General features: G+C 47.0%; 1 protein-coding gene across 2 annotated transcripts in view; it reads right to left on the bottom strand.

Moving 5' to 3' along the window:
- MAPKBP1 (mitogen-activated protein kinase binding protein 1) overlaps window positions 1–7,658 on the bottom strand; it is a 102,743-nt gene extending 95,085 nt beyond the window's left edge. For both annotated transcript variants that reach the window (XM_064146200.1, XM_064146206.1), the window contains exon 1: window positions 7,281–7,658. In XM_064146200.1, the coding sequence (XP_064002270.1) occupies window positions 7,281–7,397 (117 nt within the window). In that variant the 5' untranslated portion in view covers window positions 7,398–7,658. The remainder of the gene's footprint in view (window positions 1–7,280) is intronic.
- Between the last annotated feature and the right edge of the window lie 12,074 nt (window positions 7,659–19,732).

Here is a 19,732-nt window from a genome sequence, read left to right as displayed (position 1 = left end):
AGCACCTTCTCAGAAGATAAACAGGAGGAGAGAGCTTTACAAGTCCGTAACCTTGAATCTGTTGACACCGCCATAAAGTTGCTTTCAACTCCTTTCATAAACTCCTCCATCTGCATGCTCTCTAGCCGTTTGTTAATGTTGTGATTCTCTACTACTATGCCACCTCCAACAATCCCACCATCTTCCAGAGGAACGAGTCTCTTTAGATCCACGCTAGGAGAAATTTCAGCCTAACTATGCAAATTGTTTGGAAGATGCAGAAATTAAAGCTCCACCCCTGTAAGGAAGAAATGTCATATTTGTTGTTAAATCACATCAGCCCCATCAGCCAGTTGTGAATTTTAATACTGTATTTGGGAGAACAAGCAGGACTGGCTTTTATTGCTATTGACTTGGAAACACTGAATACACCAGCAGTTCACAGACTTTTCTATAGTACTATTTTCAACCACTTTCCCTACAGTAACTAACAACAGTACTGGTCTCCTGGGACACTAGCGAAATTATGAAGCTTACTGGGGTTTCCACAGCTCTAATTCATATGGTGCTTAATCTGCTTGAGCCTGTTGGAAAGTCATCATCACCAGAAGTCTTTAATGACAAGGGAACCAAGTCAGCATTTACAACAGCACGGTTTGGAGACTTTCAAGCAAATAATCCTAAAAGAACAGAGAGTCCTTACATAGGAGAGGTGAGAAACGTCCTTGGTAATCTGCAAGAGGCTGAGCTTTGTGCTAAGATTTGGGCCCAGAGGATCATGATTTAATTCTAAGGTCTGTTTCAGACTTCCCTGAGGAGTTTGGACCTGTGACTGTATAGAAAAAGCAGGTCATCTTCCACATACATCTTGGGGATTTTTTTTCTTCTACTTTTTTTTTTCTTTTTTTTTAATCTTGAAGCTCCTTTGGGCTGGATCTACTTTATCACACATCTGTCCAGTGCTCACCAAAGCAAGATAGCGCTGGGAGCTGGGCTACTCCTCCAGCCTATGGTCATACAAATACTAGCAGCACCTCACCTCTACACTAATGTTTTCAATGACAGAGCACAGAGCCACTGCTGCTCACAACAGCCACAGGCCTCAGCTGTGCTTTGCTTGCACAACATGAGACACACTCAGAGCAAGGCTCAGCTGCACTGTGGTGAAAAGAATTGCAGCAGCCACCTTTTGGTGGGTACAAGCTCAGCAGAGCCCGCAAGGTTTCAGGCACAGGGACCAGCCCACATCTGGAGCCAGAACCAGAGCAGAAAGCATGCCACAACCATGCTACACATGTTTGGGAGCCCTGAGAAACTTCCAGCTCTGCAGAGGCAGCTATATCTGACACAAACAGAAGCCTAAAGGGACTGAAACTGGGCTTGGTGCTATTAATTATTCAAACTTTATCTGAGATCACTCAGCACTAATATCAGGGCTCCGTTCTGCTAAGCACTGTTTGAGAACCATGCGAGTGTCACTCCCTGCCCCAAAACATCAAGAAAAGAGACTTTTTAGAAAAAACATGAACAGCAAGTACATGTGTTTGCTTTCAGCCTCATGGAGAAAACTGCACCAAGGTTAATCCAGCAACTTCTCTGTAAGACCTTGTCAACAGCAAGCGAAGCAGCTACTCACATTTGCTAGGGCAACAAAATGCTAACCACCACTTTCTCGTCTGGAGAGGTGATGCCCTGCAGTTGCTTTCCTCTAGACACAGAGGAGAGTGAAATCATTTTACAGACCCCTGGTGATACAGGTCCTTTGTGACAAAAAAGCAGATAATGGTCAAATCTGACCCAACTGCCAACCATCACTTCAACTGTTCTGTCCTCTTGATACAAATGAGGTGATACACCACACGTAGTACCAAGCACACAGCTACTGAAGCAGATAGTACACTTTGAAGGATGTTTCTTTCTGCTGCATCTGTGATTCCTTTCTCTATCAGCCCTTCCTGCACCACAGTGAACAACAGCTCTGACTAGCAAGCAACAAACGTACCACCTACAACACCTTTGACCAGCCCTGACCTCTGCCATCTTACCACCCCAGCTAAGTCTCTGGCAAAACAGCAGTCCCCAGGCAGAAGGAGGTTGTCAGTCTATATGTGTACAGCTTATCCAGTACAGCAGGGCAGAGTAAACCTGCTTACAAGGCTCACCAGCTAAGTTAGCTAAGTCCCACGTGCCTTCTCAGAATACTCAGCCCATCTGAAGTAGGTGAAGAAAAACATGAAAGGCAAGACCTCAGAAACATTAAAAGACAATCCAGGTAAGCACCCAGGGGAAGCAAGAACCATTTAAACCCACTAAGCAAATGACCTCTGGTTCGTGTTATTTATGCTGACTGCACCTCAGCTGTTAGCACATCATCACTGCTCCCTGCCATGGAAGGGTCTTCCTGCTGTCTTTCAAGAAAGACAGTACATTGTTTAGGGGGGATAGAAGGGTGGATCTTTCCAGCAATCCTGCCTCAAGATTGGCAAGAAGGATCACATGGTGCTTCACGGATACAGTTTCAGGCAACAAACCCAAACATATTGAGTTGTTATATGATTTTATATAATTAAAGAACCAAAAGCAACTGGTGCTACAGTCCACCAGCAGAAAAAAAAATGGCTTTCATGAGCCTCATGGCTCTAAGTCACATTTAAGACCATGTTTGGCTCAAGTTTAGGGCTGAAGAGCTAGCCAGGTCACCCTGTAATTTCAGGATGGGGCATAACATTCATAGAGTGAAGAATGGAATGAGGAAGATCTTGTGTGTGAAACTGCTAACCATCACATGGTCATCTTGAGCACCATATATTTTGAGGATGGAGCAGAGGGGACCAGAGCAGCCCAGCAGGGAATGATCCTGCCCCTTAGCTATGACACTCCCCATTGTTCCACTGACTCTATCCATAGATACAAACATGTCACTGATATGCAGGTCTGACTACAGAGAAGTTAACCAGCATTTGTCCTCTGCTTTAAGGGATACTGTTATTAGCCCAGCCAGGGACAGACATGAAATTCCTTTGGTCCCTGGACAGCAGACCCTAAGCTGTTGAAGCCATTGGGTGTGTTTAGACTGGGCAGTGCAAAGCCATGAGACTGATTCCTAGCTATCAGCTGGGGCTGAGCAGCATTCATGGATGTTGAAGCAGAGCAGGCACAGCAGCAGAAAACTAGACCATGGTTAGATACATCCTTTCGGCTGTGCACAGGTTGTACTGGTTCCAGAGATGATGGGCTGAGCACTGCTTATACTCCAGTAGAGTGGAGAAGGTGAACAGGACAATACTGCATTGAACAGCTCCTCAAAAGCATCCCCATTATGTAAAAGACTCTTTTAAACCAAGAAAAAAAGCTTATGACAGCATTAGACTGTTTTTATCCTCACCCCCACAAAGACAGGATGCTCAGCCCCCCATTCAGTTCCCTGGGAAGTGCTCCCACAAGGAAGCTAGCAGGCTTTGAGGCTGCAGGAACAAGATCCTTCCAAAGATTTGCAAAGAATCCCACTCTGCAACAAGCCTGAGCTGCACCTTGAATGATTTAATAAGAGGTGATGATTTCTGAAGCATTTATATCAGTGAATCAAACTTGTGTGTGGTTCAGCTCCAGTTCAGGTTCAGCAATTCTCAGATGATCTGGTTACAACTAGTAGTGGTCTAAACTGATTTGTGCTGGATCCTACAGTATTTTCGAACAAAAAGGACTGTGTACTGAAGGCAGGAAACTACAGCCAGGCCTGTAACCAGGACACCTTCTGGTTCTAGTCAAGCCCTGCAGCCTCTCAGAGTACACTGGGAATGCAAGCGGCATGACAAGGCATGAGGAGACTCACACTTCCATGGATATGTCTCCCCCTTAAATCTATTCCCACACAGAGGTACATGTACATGTTTCTGCCACCCTAACAAGGGAGCTACCATCAAGGCGATGGGAGCCCAGAGGCTGGCACCGAGAACAGACCATGTCTCATCAAAGGAGGACAGGAAACCCTGTCTCACTAAGAGTAACTTAGGGCTCACTTTCAGAAATAAAACTCTCAAAAAGATTTTGCAGAGCCACTCAGTCCAACCCAACATTATGTAGTGGGAACTGGAGCTCCAGCTGCACATACTTGCATGATACTTGGAGAGGGGAGACCGCAACAGAACAGTCCCAGTGCTGAATGACTTCCTGATGGAGAATTTCAGGTTTTAGTCAAAGCTCTCTTTTAAGCTGACAACTTAAAATATTTCTGGCTTAGAAAAAAACAGGAGAGATCAAAGAAAGGAGCAGCAAATTCCACATGTGTTCCTTTGACTCACTGGCTCACCTCCTCAGAGAAAAGCCTGTAGCAGGTTTTGTAGCCATTTGTTTCTGTATTGATACGGATAATCTGCTTTGACTGATGGTACCTTCACACCCCCTGAAACAGGCACAGCTACACCAGTTAAAAAGATGTTTTAAGGAGAGTTTTCAGGAGAATAGATCTTAACAGCATGCAGGAGTTGTACCTGCTCAGGTACATTTCTTCTGTGAGTAGAAACACATTTGTATAGCCAAGCTGCAGAGTAATACAGCAACTAGGACATTTTCGCAATGAGAGATAGCTCAACTCTTGGCTTTCCCACCCTCCTGCTAGTGCTGCTCATTCAGCGAGGATGGATGCTGCTTCAAAGGCACTCAGAGCCCAGTTTTTAACTCTGTGTCTCTACTAGAATCACAAGCACAGTGACCAGATGCACAGCTGGGTCTCTGGTTGGGCCAGTAATCCCCTAGAAATCAAACACAGGCCAAAAAACTTATCTGAGGAAATTCTTGCTTCCAGCCACCACACTGGCATGTTACAGTCCCAACAATCAACAGGCTGAGACTTAAGTCCACTGTACTCTAGGCCTATGTTGGTTCAAGAGAGAAGAAAAAGTGGATTCAAACCATGAACATCAGAAGACACACCAAAAAAAAAAAAAAAGAAAACAGCTCTAAACACAGAGTTAGTCAGGCAGAAAGAATAAAATAAAAAAATAAACCTCCCATGAATCCCACAAAACAAAAGCTGTTTGCAAAAAGCAGCCACAAAAACAAACACTACACCCAATGTATTTACTTAAAGAGCTTCTGTATCTTCTCCTGGCTTTATTTATTCTGATTTTTAATATCCATGATTATGTATTGGTTCCATAGTTTTATTTCTCTAAAGATCTTCTAGGGCTGTACATTAAAACCATGCATTAATTATAGGCAAGAAATAAGTCCTAATAGAAGTCACAAAACAAGCTCTGTCTTGCACAGCTCCCAAGGAGCACACTGCCTGTCCGACACGGCCCTCATGCAAACATCTTTGCTTACCCACACTCCCCCTTCAGAGCAAGGCACAAACAGGTCTCTGCAGAGCCAGCCTCCCACAGCCTGCCCACATGCAGCCCAGCGCTGCACAGCTGCTTTCACAGAGCCTCTCCTCAGCATGACAAACTGCCCAAGGGGTCTATTCCCTAACTACTGAGATAGTCTGGCAGGTCCCACACCACCCAAGGGCTGTTTTGGAAAGAGCAGGGACATTAGGGACACTTTCCACTGGAGGGGAAAAATCACAGCTCAGGGAAGTCAAAGCAGTGCCACTGAGTGTGCTTGTCCATCTTCAACTAAGCAGCTGGTTGCAATAAAGTTTGAGGGACTCTGAAGAACCACAGGACTGTTGAGGGCTTGCCCTTCACCTACCATGGCACTAGTCTAGTGCACCAGTCTTGGTCTATCCTGTGTCCCCAAGCAGCATTCAGCAATGACCAGTCAAAGCCTCCAGCTTCATAGGCCCTTACATACATCCATGTGACTACGATCACATGCATCTCTTAAAGCAGACACTTCTCAAGAAAAAAAACAAGAGACAAAGAAGTCTGAAAAACCCTTCCCAGCAGGTCAGCAAAAGTCTTTCAGGAGGGATGTGTATAATGGCCAATTCCAGTCCCAAGGAATTTACATTCACACCAAATAGCAGACTGAGAGGATCCGTTTCCTGCACTTTTAGAAAGCAGAGCTGTTTCTCACCTTGGAAGGCAGAGGAGCACACACATAGCAGAGGGAGCAACTCCACAGATACCCAACATAGGCTGGATCTTTGGTAAGGGACCCACTTCTTTTTGCCTTGCCCACTCCAGCTGCCCTACTGAAGGCAAGCCATAACTCATTTGAGAAAAATTCAGAGCAGATTGCTTTAGAAAACCAACAACAGCATCTAACTCTTCATCATGACAAACTGCTTCTGCCAGCAAACTTCCCAGTAGGATTTCATGCTGGGGACAGGCCATTTAGACAAGGTGTCATTTACTTCTCCTGAAGTTTTACATACACTCTTCACTCCAAGAGATAAATTCTGGAGCACTACTGTTTTGAGACAAATTAATGCACTTTTCAGTCATGGATTTACAAGCATTTCTTACTAATTAGTGAGTCTTCACAATGATGGAGGGATTAAGCTTTGTATTAATGGAGAGAGCTATGCAAAAGCTGAGTGCTTTGCCCAGGGTTACAAGTGAATCAGTGGCAGGGACAGAATGAGATGCCCTGACTCAGAGGCGCCTGTTGTCAGCACAAGAAATGCCACCCAACTCCTATTTTCCCTGCAGCCAGGCTTAAGTCATCCTCCTCATGACACCAGTCAATTCCCAGTGACTGACTATCTGTCAGGCATTCTTTACACTACCAAGAAGGATGACAGACTTTTAAGACAGAAGCAATTATACCCCAGACAAGACATTCCCAAAGGACGGGGGTCTGAAGCACAGAGACAAGGAACATGGGGAAAGGTACATCCAGGCCTGCAGAACACAGATACCACCTGAACTGTCACCTCTGAGACACGTCTCGCATCCTCTAGATTTCAAACCATCCTACCCTTCTCCACATGCTCACAGAATACTCGTTTGCAGGGCTGGGAGTAATTGCTTACACAGAAAAGAGGCCTTTTTGTGTCTTTAGCTGCTGGTAACGCAGGCTAGCATTGGAAATGTGCAGCAAGAGGCACCATTATATTATTCCTGCCAGTCTTTTTTATCAACTGCACACACCACAGCATGGGAAAACCCAAAAAGCTCTCTGATACACTGGGTACATACCACACAAGCAAAAAGAGCGTGAGCAGGCACCAGACTTCAGCACGTATCTCTAGCACAGTAAAGATCTCAACTCAAACACTGACTGTGGTCACAGATCAGTCGCTCTGCATCACTCCACAGTTACACTGGGTCTCCCAAAGCAACACCTACAAGAACAGATGGGACCTTAGACAACAAAGTTAAATCACACTGACTGCACCGCACAGCACTCACCTTGCTGCCTATGTCTTCACGCTTGCTCCCAGGCTTGCTTCTCCTCAGCTTAATGGAAGGTGAGCGAAGCAGATTTTTGATCCGGCTTGTTATCGTGGACCCCTCGACCGACATCATCTCCAGGTGCCAGAAGGGTATTTACACACACCCTCCAAACTGTGCCTGGGGAACGAGCCCAGGTTTGAAGCAGAAATACTGATTTGCTCAGCTTTGCTCACAGTCGTTCACATATCTCTCAGAGATTCTGCCTGGGAGCTCCACTCCTGTTACACTGCAAAGCTATTCACAGGGGCTGGCAGACTTTCCTTTTGCAGATTCCAGAGGATCAAATCAGCAGTAATCTAAACTGAAAGATGCATCTGTGGGTCAATACGACATTTGCAATAAATTCTAGCTGCATTCTTTGCGCGAAATGCCGAATGCACAAGTTTATCGTAAGGATAGTGCTGTGCTACTTGTTCTCAGCAGCTTCCACAAAAATTACTATCCTTTTAATACTGATTCGCATATCTAAAACCCAGACGCAAAATTGAGATGCTTTACACGTCAGTATCATTTCATGACAAAGGCACAAACTCCAACCCTGCAAGTCCATTAACGGGTTCCTTCGAGCCCCCTGCTTTTGCTCCATGCACATCCATTCCACCTTAGGCTTTTCTCGGTCTGGAAAGCACCAGGCTGTACTTGATAATTAAATGCCAAGTGGCCGAAGCACACCGAGAATAAACACATGGGAGCTTTTAACTCTTACAAATTTAGCTCTGCTTTAAGTACACACATAGACCGAGTGGGTGCTATCTGATAATAAAGGCATATCGCATTTCACATCCCCGCACCTACTGTTCATAAAGGGGATGGAGAAGGAAGTGTAACTGCTGCAAACGATTACAGATCCCCCGTCAAAACCTTCACCATTCACGAGGACCCGACGGTGACCGGGGGGGGAAGAGGGATCCAGTCAAAGCCCGCAGTAAATTATCCTCCCGGCTTCCATGCAAAATGAGGGCGAGGGGAAGAGAAGGGAAGAGAGCGAGTGAGAGAAGGGGAGAGAGCAGGAGAGGAGAGAAACGTCCGAGTCAGCACAACCGCCAGCCCCTCTCTCTGCGGCGGCAGTACTGCAGGCTGAGGGGACGCGCCTCTTTCCCGGCCCGGCCCGGCCCCAGCCCAACGCGCCGAGTTAAACCTCTCCTACCTGGTGCCCACGAGCAGAGAGGTCGACCGCCACGGCGCCCCGCAGCGCCTGCCCATGCAACCGGCCTCCCCCGAGGAGGGGCCGGGGCGGGGGCCGCCCCCGCGGGCGGGGCGGAGGCCGCTCCTTCAGCGGCAGCAGGGGCGGCAGCGAGGGGGCGACTGCACAGCCTCAGGTCTCGGCCAGACTCAGGGGGCCGAGGCGGCCTGCCCAGCCCCGCGCCGGCTCCGGGAGCCCAGGGGCAAGCGCCTGCCCAGCCGCTCCCCCCGGCGGCCGCAGCGCCGCTCGCAGCCCCGGGCCGCTCGCCCGCGCTACGGCGGCCCGCGTGGCTCAAAGCGCGTCGCGGAGTTTGGGGACGGCGGCGGGGCCGTGAGGGGCTCGTGACCGTCCTGGAGCGGCCACTAGCGGGCTCAGGGCAGCGCCAGCCCGCAGCCGTGCGAGGGCCGGGGTCTGGAGTGCGCCTCCCAGCCCTGAGGCGAGCGGGGCGCAGGGGCACCCGCTCTGCCATGCCCGCCGCCCTTCAGGTTGTGTCCCGTGAATATCACTGCTCTGCGGTGGCCTGGGGCCGCAGCCTGCCTCTGCTAGCGGCGCCTCTGGACAAGCAGCGGGGCAGAGGCCTGCGGGACTGCGTGGCGTAGCCAGGCTGTGGCGGCGACAGCCTGTGCCGGGCAAGAGCCGGGTTGGCCTTGCCGCACACAGCATTGGTGTGGCACAGGCAGGGTCTCCGGGCCTTCTTCAGGGCAGCTGTTATGAGGGTGCGTCTGGAAAGGCAGGGGCCCCGCATTTCGCTGTGGAAGTGAACAAGTTGTTAAGTAATCCTCCTACCAAAAAGTACCCTGGCTTGGATGATGCACATCTTCTAAACCTATACAGCTGCTGGTGGAGTCTTTTACTGGGGTTACAATGTTCACAGAGGTACGGATGTGGAGGCTGCCAGCAAAGCCAAACTCATAGCAGCTGAGCTGGACAGTACTGGATGACCACAGGACTCCACAGCCCCACAGAGGCATGGTAGGCCTCGAGTCCATCAGCTCCCACTTCTGATGAGGTCCTGAAGCTTCTCTCAGCTTGCCAAAGTGTTTGCTAGGAGACTGGCAGACCACTGTCACATCAAGACCACAGAACAGCAGGGGTTGGAAAGGACCTCGAGAGCAGCAGGTTCACTTAGAGCAGGCTGCACACAATTACTCCCAGGTGGGTTTTGAATCTCTGCAGAGAAGGACGCTAAGATATGGTAATGGAGCCCATGAAGTCAGAAATTTGAACACTTGAGTGCTGGCTCATGGGAGGTGAGAGCGAAGAAGCAGACATACACAGCAAGTAGGTTTTGCTCTAGAGTTGCCTAATAGCCCTTCCCCATGGATGAGTTCAGAAGCAACTGTACTAACTCCTGTGCTTCGCAAATGTGGACCTACCATGCCAAGGCCAGCACTAATGACATGAGAGGATGTGGGGAAGCAGATTTCGCAGGCCACTAAGCCTCAATTTGCTATCAAAGAGCTTACATTTAGAATGTAGCACTCTCCCTAAGAGTTCAAAGAGAGTGTACATGTCCACACTGGCCTGGCATACATCTCCACATCAAAGGTCTAAAAGAGAGAAAGGAAACCAACATTTTTGGGGGTGGAAAAGTCCTGCTAGTACCTCATTCCTTAATATACTCTGCCATTTGCTGCAGTCTGATCTTTGTCCTCAGAGCATCTTTCTGGCTCCTCATTTCTTATTGTGGGTGCCTTCGACCCTTTCTTGTCTTTGGTGACTGTCGCATCTTCAGTGACTAATTCAAACCTGGAGTACTGATAGCAATTTGAGATGATAATTCCAAAAATACACTCCATGAAGACCTGCTGAAGTTCAGGCACAGATTTCCTGTGACAGACAATCCACGTAGGCTATGGAGTTCCCCTTCGTGGTGCCCATTGAGGCCAGCACATTGGGCACCATCACAGCTTGTGACTGTGTGAACCTGCACTGCCTGAATTTCAGGAAAATATTCTGGGATTCTGAACAGAGACAAGCACTTGCAGGATCTTAAAGTGTGACCAGTCAGAAACCTGCACCTATTGATGAAAACACTCAGCGGCATAACACAAGACATCTTTCTGCTCTCTATCAGCTCCAGTTATACCGTACTAACCTGCAAGGAGTGAATTCAAGTTTGTCAGTTTCTGACCTTGGTTCAGCTTTAGTTTTGATACATAGCTGCTCTAGAGAGGGCCATGCTTGTTGCTGTGTCAGAAAGTGCAATGGGTCTATAAACCTTGGCTCTCCAAAACGTACCAAATTCAGTGAGATTTACAGTGAAATAGCAAGAGTTGGTAATACTGTAATAGATTTTTAAGATCAGAGTAACCGAAACCTGTAGGAGCTGGGAATACAAGAATAAAATCATAGAATCATTTAGGTACCTTAGCTTTCAGCCCCAAGCATGGCCTGCTACTCAAGATATGGCATGTAAAAAGAGAATTCTTCTAGAAAATGTCAGTGCTGTCCAGTCCTACCAATCCTATTGTCCTTTTGCTGAAAAACACTGCCTTGTTGCTAAGGGTGAGGAGAAACTTGTGAAGGAAACCAGAGCTGCTGCTGCAGCAGAAAAAATCCCTCTTCTGTGAAGATTTACATGTGTGCTTGGTGTTATCCAGACTATCAGTTCTAGTGAGCAGAACTACTCACGTTGGACATGGACGTAAAGCCTGTACAGGACTGAGACCTGGCACTGCACAGGGCAGGGAGAGAAAATAAAACTTCTAATGGTTCTTAAATTTCTGCTGCTTGACAGTAAAACCTCAGAGTAATCACACTGAGGAGAGTGTGTCCATCAGAGACAGAACTGAGGGGATGTCTTTGAAAACAAGGGACAACCAAGACGTTTGCTTGGGAGATGGGGTTTAAATGCAACCAGCATTGTTCCTCTTCTGCTGAAAGCTGAGCACAGCATAATGTGATTTGTGATTACAATTCTTTGTGTCTGTGAAGCCGCTGAGGAGGCAGGCTAACTCTGAAACATCAGTGGACTTCTAAATGCAGTGGAAGGGAACTGGGACAGGGAACTGATGTTTCTGATTTTCTGACTAAAGCATCCTACCTTTCCAGTTATTTTGTAAATCAGGATGAAGTGTCACAGTTTCTTCAGTTCATCCTGAAGAGCAGGGTCCTGGTAGTGATTTTTAAAGAAGCTTTTCCCATTAATACAAAACCTTGTTCTTTTTTAAAAAATTACATATTACTACAAATAGAAAACAAGCAGGAATCACCAGCTTCCTCTAGGTAATTGCACTACAAGCCTTTCCAAACAACTATTTCATCATGAGAAGGGCCTGATTTTCCAATAGGAAAGGTCAGGTGGAAAGCCTTGCACTGACTCTACTACTACTAGAGCCTTAGTTTGGGTAAAACTAGATTAGGTGATGCTAAACTGCATGGCTTCTGTTTTCTAAACCTTGTTGTAAAATAAATGCCAAATAACTTGAAATGCTGAGAAATAAACTTCTACTTCCCATCCAGGGGCATGTCTAGAAGCAATTGGTAAACCACTGCTTCATGGCATGCCTCTTGATGTTGCTCTTGCTCATGGTGTCCAGAATAACCACTCCTACAGCAGCAGTCAAGCTGCCCAACTGGGACTGTAGAATTTCCTTCTCTGGAGATACTTAAAAGCTTCCTGGAAGCAATTCTGTATGAGCTGCTTTAGGTGAACCTGCTTTAGCAGGTGGGTTAGACTAGACGATCCCAAACCTCCTTTTGTTGTGTTGCTGTTGTCTTCTCATTGTTGCTCAGCTTTCTCAGTATTGCCTTTATGTCAGAGCAAAGCTTGTCTTTTACAATATGCTCCTATGGGGCCCATTTCCACTGGCCAGCACCTTGACTGAGATCAATTAATGATAACCAAAAGCAAGAGGATTTTCAGCTTGACTCTTAGAGACCCTGAATTCTGCCTTTCCAGAAAGCACAAGATACCATGAATAAATTAGATCATTTTTCTTTGGGATTTGTGGCATTGGTCTTGAATGATGTGTTCTGTTCTTAAAAGTAGTCTTCTGAGGGATGCCATAAATGAGAGACAACAGATGCCTTGATACATTGAATGTTGCAATTTTAAGCATTAGGCAATGAAGTATCTGTATATGTTTTTCTCTGCTGCAGAAATCCTCTGTATTTTTCTAAGAAATAGCATCTTGCAAATAATCACATAATCCTCCTGTAGGGCTCTAAGAAAAGGGAACATTTTAGAAGTAATTTTAAATTAAATGATTTTCCTCATCAAAAACATCACCATAAAAAAGAGCATGTAAAAGAAGACACAAAGCAATGGAGCAGAAATGCTACCTGAGCCCTCTCAATGTAATATTAAAACCTTTCCTTGAACTTGTTCTCCTTGCACACAAAGTTCTTCTCACCATCTGTGATGAGGCAAGCATCATGACATGACTCTCCATCCAGCCACACTGATGTGATGAGGCTAGCTGTGGTCCTGTGATGGGTTAGGAACTTAAACACACACACTCTATTGGAATTTATCAGACAAAGTCAGATGTCTTAGAAGTAGGATGAAGCTATATTTACAGCAAAGCAAAATGTACAAGCATATACACATATACACACAATATATTTACAAGTACTTACAATTATATACAAATTAGAAATAATACAGAAATCCAAACTCCCTCCCAGACAAAGGAAACCTGCCCAGAAGGACTCAAAGCTACACCTTCTTTCTCCCTATCTCCCTTCCCAGTCAGAAACCAAAACAACCAGTCAACAAAGCTTACTTGTTATTTGTTAGTGGAGAGATATTAGAGCAGAGTGAAGAGGATGCAAATAGGGAAACGTCCCAGGACAGGGAGTGGGACAAATTGCTGACATTTTGGCTTTTTTACCCCCCTCAGCAAACCAGTGAATGATACAGACTTCATCATTGTTTTCTTTTCAAAACCAATGATTTAATCTCTCTCATTAAAATATTCCAATTAGCCTCAAACCAGCACAGGTCCTATCACTGCATCTACTGAGTGCTGCCCAAGCACTGTGTGACAGGGGCAGCAAGGTGCTCCATGCTTCTGAAACTCTGATGTTCATTACCACACCACAGCCATGACCCAGCATGGTCACTCAGTCAGCTTAAGTTTGCCATTTTCTAAATTGATTTTGTAGTCAGAGAAACATCTCAGAGAAGATTTCATCTTTTTCAGATGCTGACATGCCAGAACTGACCTGATCTCCTGGCACAAGAAGGAGCTCCAAACTGGAAGTTGTGGCAGCCAACACGGAGCAGTTGAGGCCATCTCAGAGACCAAGTGAGTTAGTCAGGGATCAGTGTCATACTCGTGTAGATTCTTAGGTGCTAGACAGCTTAGGCATGGGTTGGGCTTGCTCTTGTCTATCTGCAAAAATAGTAGGGACAGACATTTGAGCAGCTTTCAGACCAAGTGATGAGAACATATCTTTCCCACAAATTTAAAAACCCTGCAGAAGAAGAGCATTCAGTCTTTAGCCTTCTGCCTCCAAAGGACCATGGCACTGCTTTCCAGTTAGGCTAATGGCCATCTTTCAGCCTTGCAGGATGTTGATTCAGCAGGGTCATAATGCCTTTTTCCACCTATTGACTTGCTAGAGCAGGGAACAGCAGGCTTTCAGACATGGAGAGAGGGTGGAGGAGGAAAAATAAACAGGATTGGTCTAGTTCAGAATTAACTATGTGAGATACTAGATATGTAGAGAGCAAAGAGAAGCAGCTACCATGCAGTATACAGGGAGCATTTTACATTTTGTTTTTCTTCAAATATGAAAATGACTGCAAGCCTAATAATGATAACTATGTTATTAACTTAATTAGATATGAGTCTGCACCTATCTCCAAAGGTCAACATACAGCATGTCAGATGATGAGGCCCAACTAGAGGTAGTTTGTTTTGTTGACTTGTTTTCCCTCAGTGAGCTTTGTCCCTTCCTCCCTCTCCTTTCTTGCCACAGCTACAAGTGACAAGCAGAACAAGCTTACCGAAATTCTTTCCAACTGTAGCCTCAGTCTTTTATCGGGCTTCTGGTACCTGACTTGAAATATTTGGATTCCAGCCAGCATGACTTTTTCTTGATGTATTCCCACAGAAAAGTCATGTAGGCATCTATGGCTCATAATGCATGCAGGGAGAATATGGTTATATCACAGATCCCAGCTGAAGTTTGAAGAGAGAAAAATAAACATGCATGAATGCCCTCCAGCTGGCTGCCAGGAGATTGTGCTGATAAAGAGAAGCTGTGGAGAGGATGGACAAAACATGTAGTATAGAAAGCCCAGGTGAAGACAGGAAGATGCTGCTGAGCAAAAGCTTGTAGCCACCAAGGATGGGGAATTTCTGTAGTAAGGCAAAAGGTGCACAGATGTCCTTGGGAGTGTGCCCTAAACTGAAGGAAAAAAACTACATTTTGGCTCTGCAAACAGGTGAACCAGTCTGCTTACTTCCCACTCCTGTGTTTCAAGGGATCAGCAAAATCCATGTCCTCATTTAAAACTATTGTTCCCATAATTAGAGAAGCAAGTCGCTGTGTCCCTTTGGCTGTCAAACCGCGGCCACGTTCTGACTCACCTGGTGCCTGAGGCAGGAGCATCTGGTGTGCGGGGAGATGAGCAGGCAGGTCTGCTTGCCTCCCAGCCTGCTGGGAGGTGGCAGGTGTGATTGATAAAAATAAATCTAGCTGATTGAAGCCTGAAGGGATGGCTGCAGGGCTTCCCACAGCCACCTTGGGCAACACGTGCTGCCAACAGTCCTCACAAGACCCTTGTCACCGTTGGATGCTATGGGGGTGGACAAGCCTGCCAGGCTACTGGGGCTGATGGGACAGGGACAGGCAGCTCCCCAGGGGTGATGCCACAGCTGCAGCTACTTCTGTTGCTGCTTCTCAGCTCATGCAATGCTAGGTGTGAACAGTTATCCCCACACGTGTGCTTCAGGCAGCTTGTGAAGGGAGGAAACTTCTGTTAGAACATGTTAAGCTTCTGGCAGGAGCAGGACCTTTGATGGTCATTTCTCAGTGACTGGCAACCAGAATACTAGGTGGTAGCTGCTGAAAGTAAACGTGTTATGTTTCCTGCTGTCTGCATGGTGCCTATGAGAAAGGACACAGAGGGAGCGCTGAGGTAAAAGCTCAGCCTGGAGGCCACCTGGGACCTGTGAATTCCCCAGCACCACAGATTTGGCTGGGCAGATAGGCCATGAGGCTAGTCCACTGGGCTCCTGTAAGCTTAGCCCTGACAGGCTCCCTGATTTACAGGCAGGACCAAACGATTTGACAGTCTCCAAAGCCCACAGAAGAGCCTGGGTCCTGTATGAACTCACTTTTGTAGAGAGTAGTTATCTGGACCTTAGATGTGGTAGAGACAAGAACAGCAGTGTGCTGCTGGGAGAGGGCTCTCTCACTGACTGGCCAGGTGCCAGGGCTGGCAGGCACACAGAGACTGGATGTTAGATCAGAGGTCCTTACTTGCGTGGGGAGTCCAGAGCAGAAAACCGCATGATAGGAAAGCGTTTGACTGAGATGGTATTTAAATGAGGTATGCCAGATCCTTGATCCCTTTTGTAGCCATTATTTGTGTCCCATTGTTCTCCTTAATTACTGCTTTCTGGAAATGTGAAGCACAGGCACAAAGGAACACATGATGAACTTACCAGTGAGCTCTCTGAGGAACGATAAAGGTTTCCCTTAGAACAGTCACTTTTTGCTTTTCCCACTTTTGGGCCCATAAGCATTTTGCAGCGAGTGAAGGTGCAGACACCTAGACACCTCAGCCTGTTGGCACTGGGTTTGGGGAAGGTAGCTGAGAACAGCTCTCACAAGCATCTTAAAAGTGCTTGGAAGGCCTTGAGAGCAGAGGTTGAAAGCTGCTGCCTTATGCAGTAAGATCACCCCGGGGCCTGTTTCCTCTGGAAAGGTTGGGTTGGGTTCTCTTGGGTCAGGTTAGGTTAAGAGTGCTCCTTAGCATTGCAGGCACAGGGAGGGATCACGGGATAGGTTTTCCAGCATGTGTCTGAGCAACTGATTGTCCTTCACTTGTCCTCCCTCTGGCAGCTTAAGCAAGAGCGTACAAACTGTGCTGTTTTCACTCCAGGGCTGCCCTGCATGGAGAGCAGGGGACTGTCATTTTCCAGGCCTGCCCTTAGGCCTGGGATAGACGTCTTGCAGCTTTCCATGGAGCTAAATGCCGCATGGGAACAGTGCCTCTGCATCACCGGGCTGATGTCTTCCTGGATGTTCTTACATGTTTGGGCCAGCACTGCACATCCTGCACCGATGGCACTCAGTGTGCAAGCTGGCTCTGGCCCAGGGCCCTGAGAGAAGTGAGCAAACCCCTCTTGGGCTAAGCCACACATTCCCCACCACTGCTGTCTAACCTCCCCCTCCCTCCCCAGACTATGTAGGTCACTGCTGGCATTGTTTTCCTCTGAGCCCTGCCTGCTCCAGTTCGACCACTTTGCTCGCAATTAGCCCGTACTTCTGTAATTGACCTAAATGAGCCTGTTTGTTTCCTTCTCCTCCATCCCATGCCTTGCATTTCCACAGAACAGTCATTAAAGAGAACAGTGCAGCACAAATATCTTCTGCAAGTCCAAAGCAAAAGGGTGCCCTGGCTGGAGTTACTCTTGCTCTTGGAGATCCTCACAAAGCTAACAGTGTAAATCAGAATTCAGATAGCTTTGAGTTTTGCCCTGAGGAGACAACATGACAGCTAAAGAACTACAGCAGAACTGTAAGCAAGCAAGTGAAAATCAAAGTCCCTCTGATGACAGGTGATGCCAAAAGACTGCCTTGCAAGCCATGAAATCCACCCCTTTGTATCAGTTTTAGCAACTGTGTCTCCTGCAATCACACTTAGCACATTAATTAGAAATTTCCTCTCATGTTGTGACCCTGCCTTCCCCAATAAGGCTGAAGTAGGAACGTTGGAAAATCAAATGCAATGAAGCATGCAAGTTACATCTCTCTCTTTTCTCGTGTTGAGCAACACTCAGATGGCCAGGTTCAGGCACTGCCTTTTGCCTGAGTGTCCCCATCTGTTCTCTTGAGCTGCCTGGAGGATGACATCTCATGAACATCCTCTTTACTTGCTCAGATTTTTGCCTTTCACATCCCTAAAACCAAAAAGCAAGCATCAAAACAAAACCTTGCAAGAGTTTTTTCCAAACCTTCCTGCTGTGTTCCAGACCATCCCCTAGAGATGTTTCTGCAGCTTCTGCTGCTTTGACAGTTGGACTCAATGATCTTAAGAAGTCTTCTCCAACCAAAACAATTCTATGATTCTCACTGAGGCGCCCATGTCTGTGGGCAGAGCTGAGTCAGGGTCCCTATGTCAGGTTGGTACTGAGGTCAATATGGAGGCCTCCAGGGGTTGCTATAGAGCCTGTCAAGGAGGGCTTGGCTCTGTGGCATCCCTGAACGCCAAGCTTTATCCTCTCATCCCAGAAATGCTCAAATGAGTCACAGGGGCTGAAATACAAACTACAATGTGGTAGGTGTCTGAGGCAAAGCACAACTCCATTCCAGAGAAGACTGGATGATCTTGGAGGTCTCTTCCAACCTGGTCGATTCTATGATTCATACCTTGGCTCACAGAATTCACCATGCAGAATGAAATTTGACCTTTCCACTACCCATAGCAACCATAATTCAATTAAACAGAACAAACTTCAGGCAGCAGCTGCCCTAAGGACACGGTATACTAAACAGGATACAAGGAGGAGAAGAGAGAAACACAAAACTCATTAAACAATCCCGTCAAAAGAGAGCTGGCAAGTGGGTGCCCTTCAGGACAAGGACACACAAAGAGGCTCCTTTCTTCAGGCCAGTGCACTCTACACAGGTGACAACAATTAGAAAGGACTGAGGTTAATGGCAACATTTATGCACTTGTGAGTCTACCTAAGGAGACATGAAGCTTACCTTCAGCTTGTGTGTGTGGATGTGTTTGCTCCCATTGCTGCAAATACTGTTCTAAGAATGCTCTCCTAAAGCTGTTCTGCCCGTGTCAAACATAAGAAAACACAGGGTTTCCCCAGAGATGGAAAACTAAAACTGTAGCGAGATCTTAAGTTCACAGGGATACTCTTCAGATGTCATGGCATCAAAAACCTCATCAGAAAAGGGAATAAAAGATAGTACTGTGGCTTGCACAAGCACATTCATGAGCAATGAAGTGGGGTGCAACAACCCTGCAGACAGAGAAAGCAAGCAAAGCAGAAGGGAAATTCTTCTTCTGGGTAGGCTCAGCATTGTGAGAAATAGAGAGCAAAGTGAGTAAATGTCAAAGACACAGCAAACCCAAAATGATAGTGTCAGAATGACTGGGATAAGGAAAGCTAGAATCTGGCAGCACCAGCCTAGAAACATCACTTGGGGAGGTGGCATCACCTCCATCCATTCAGGTTTTTAAAGCCCAGCTGAAGAAAGCCCTGAGCAATCTGTTTCGATTTCATGGCTGACCTTACCCTAAGCAGAAGACTGGACCATGGATCTCCAGAGATCCCTTCCCACCTGAATATTCCTGTGATCCTGCCAGTGCCTACAATTTGGCATGCAGAAAAGGCAACTACTGACATTACCATGACAACAAACTGGGTCTGTGCTGGTGTTGCAGCTTCTCTTGCAAAGAGAGGAGTGCATGCTTCCTTGAGAAGAAATACTCACCCAACCTATCAAGATTTACAGCTGTAGACTCACTCAAGCTTTGCTTTCAGCCTGATGAAAGAACTAATAGGTTATCAGCTTGTTACACAGCTCATTTCTGCTTCTCTTCCAGTCTTTTTTTTTAAGATCGAAGTGAGAAAATTACAATCTTGTAAAAAAAAGAAGACAATTACATGCGACCCCTTGGGGAGACAACGAAAATGGCTTCAGCTCACACTCCTAGTACCCGCGGGAAGGCAGCCAGGCAGCAGCCCAGGAAGGCTGTGGGGCTCATCACAGCACTGCAAAACCTATTCCTCCAACACTCACCCCAGCATCCTCCTAAATGAGATAACACAAAGCCAATGCTTTGCTCAAACACTGACGATGGAACCACAGCTGTGGTAACGGGGAGCAAATTCTGGGCAGCAGTGCTCCCGTGGCACGACGTCACTCGCCCAGAGAGCAGTGCTAGGGAGCCTGTTGCCCACGCGGGTTCGTGACTGGCGGAAGGAGCACCGCCTGACCTGGGCTCCTGAGTCAGCAGGCAGAGGACAGGGACACACGAGCCTGCCACCACAACCTCTGTCCCAACAAACACCCAACT

This window comes from Pogoniulus pusillus, chromosome 1 (assembly GCF_015220805.1).
Source record: "Pogoniulus pusillus isolate bPogPus1 chromosome 1, bPogPus1.pri, whole genome shotgun sequence".
Lineage (NCBI taxonomy): Eukaryota > Metazoa > Chordata > Aves > Piciformes > Lybiidae > Pogoniulus > Pogoniulus pusillus.
The sequence above is the reverse complement of the archived record's forward strand: the minus strand, read 5'-3'. Positions and strand labels throughout refer to the sequence as shown.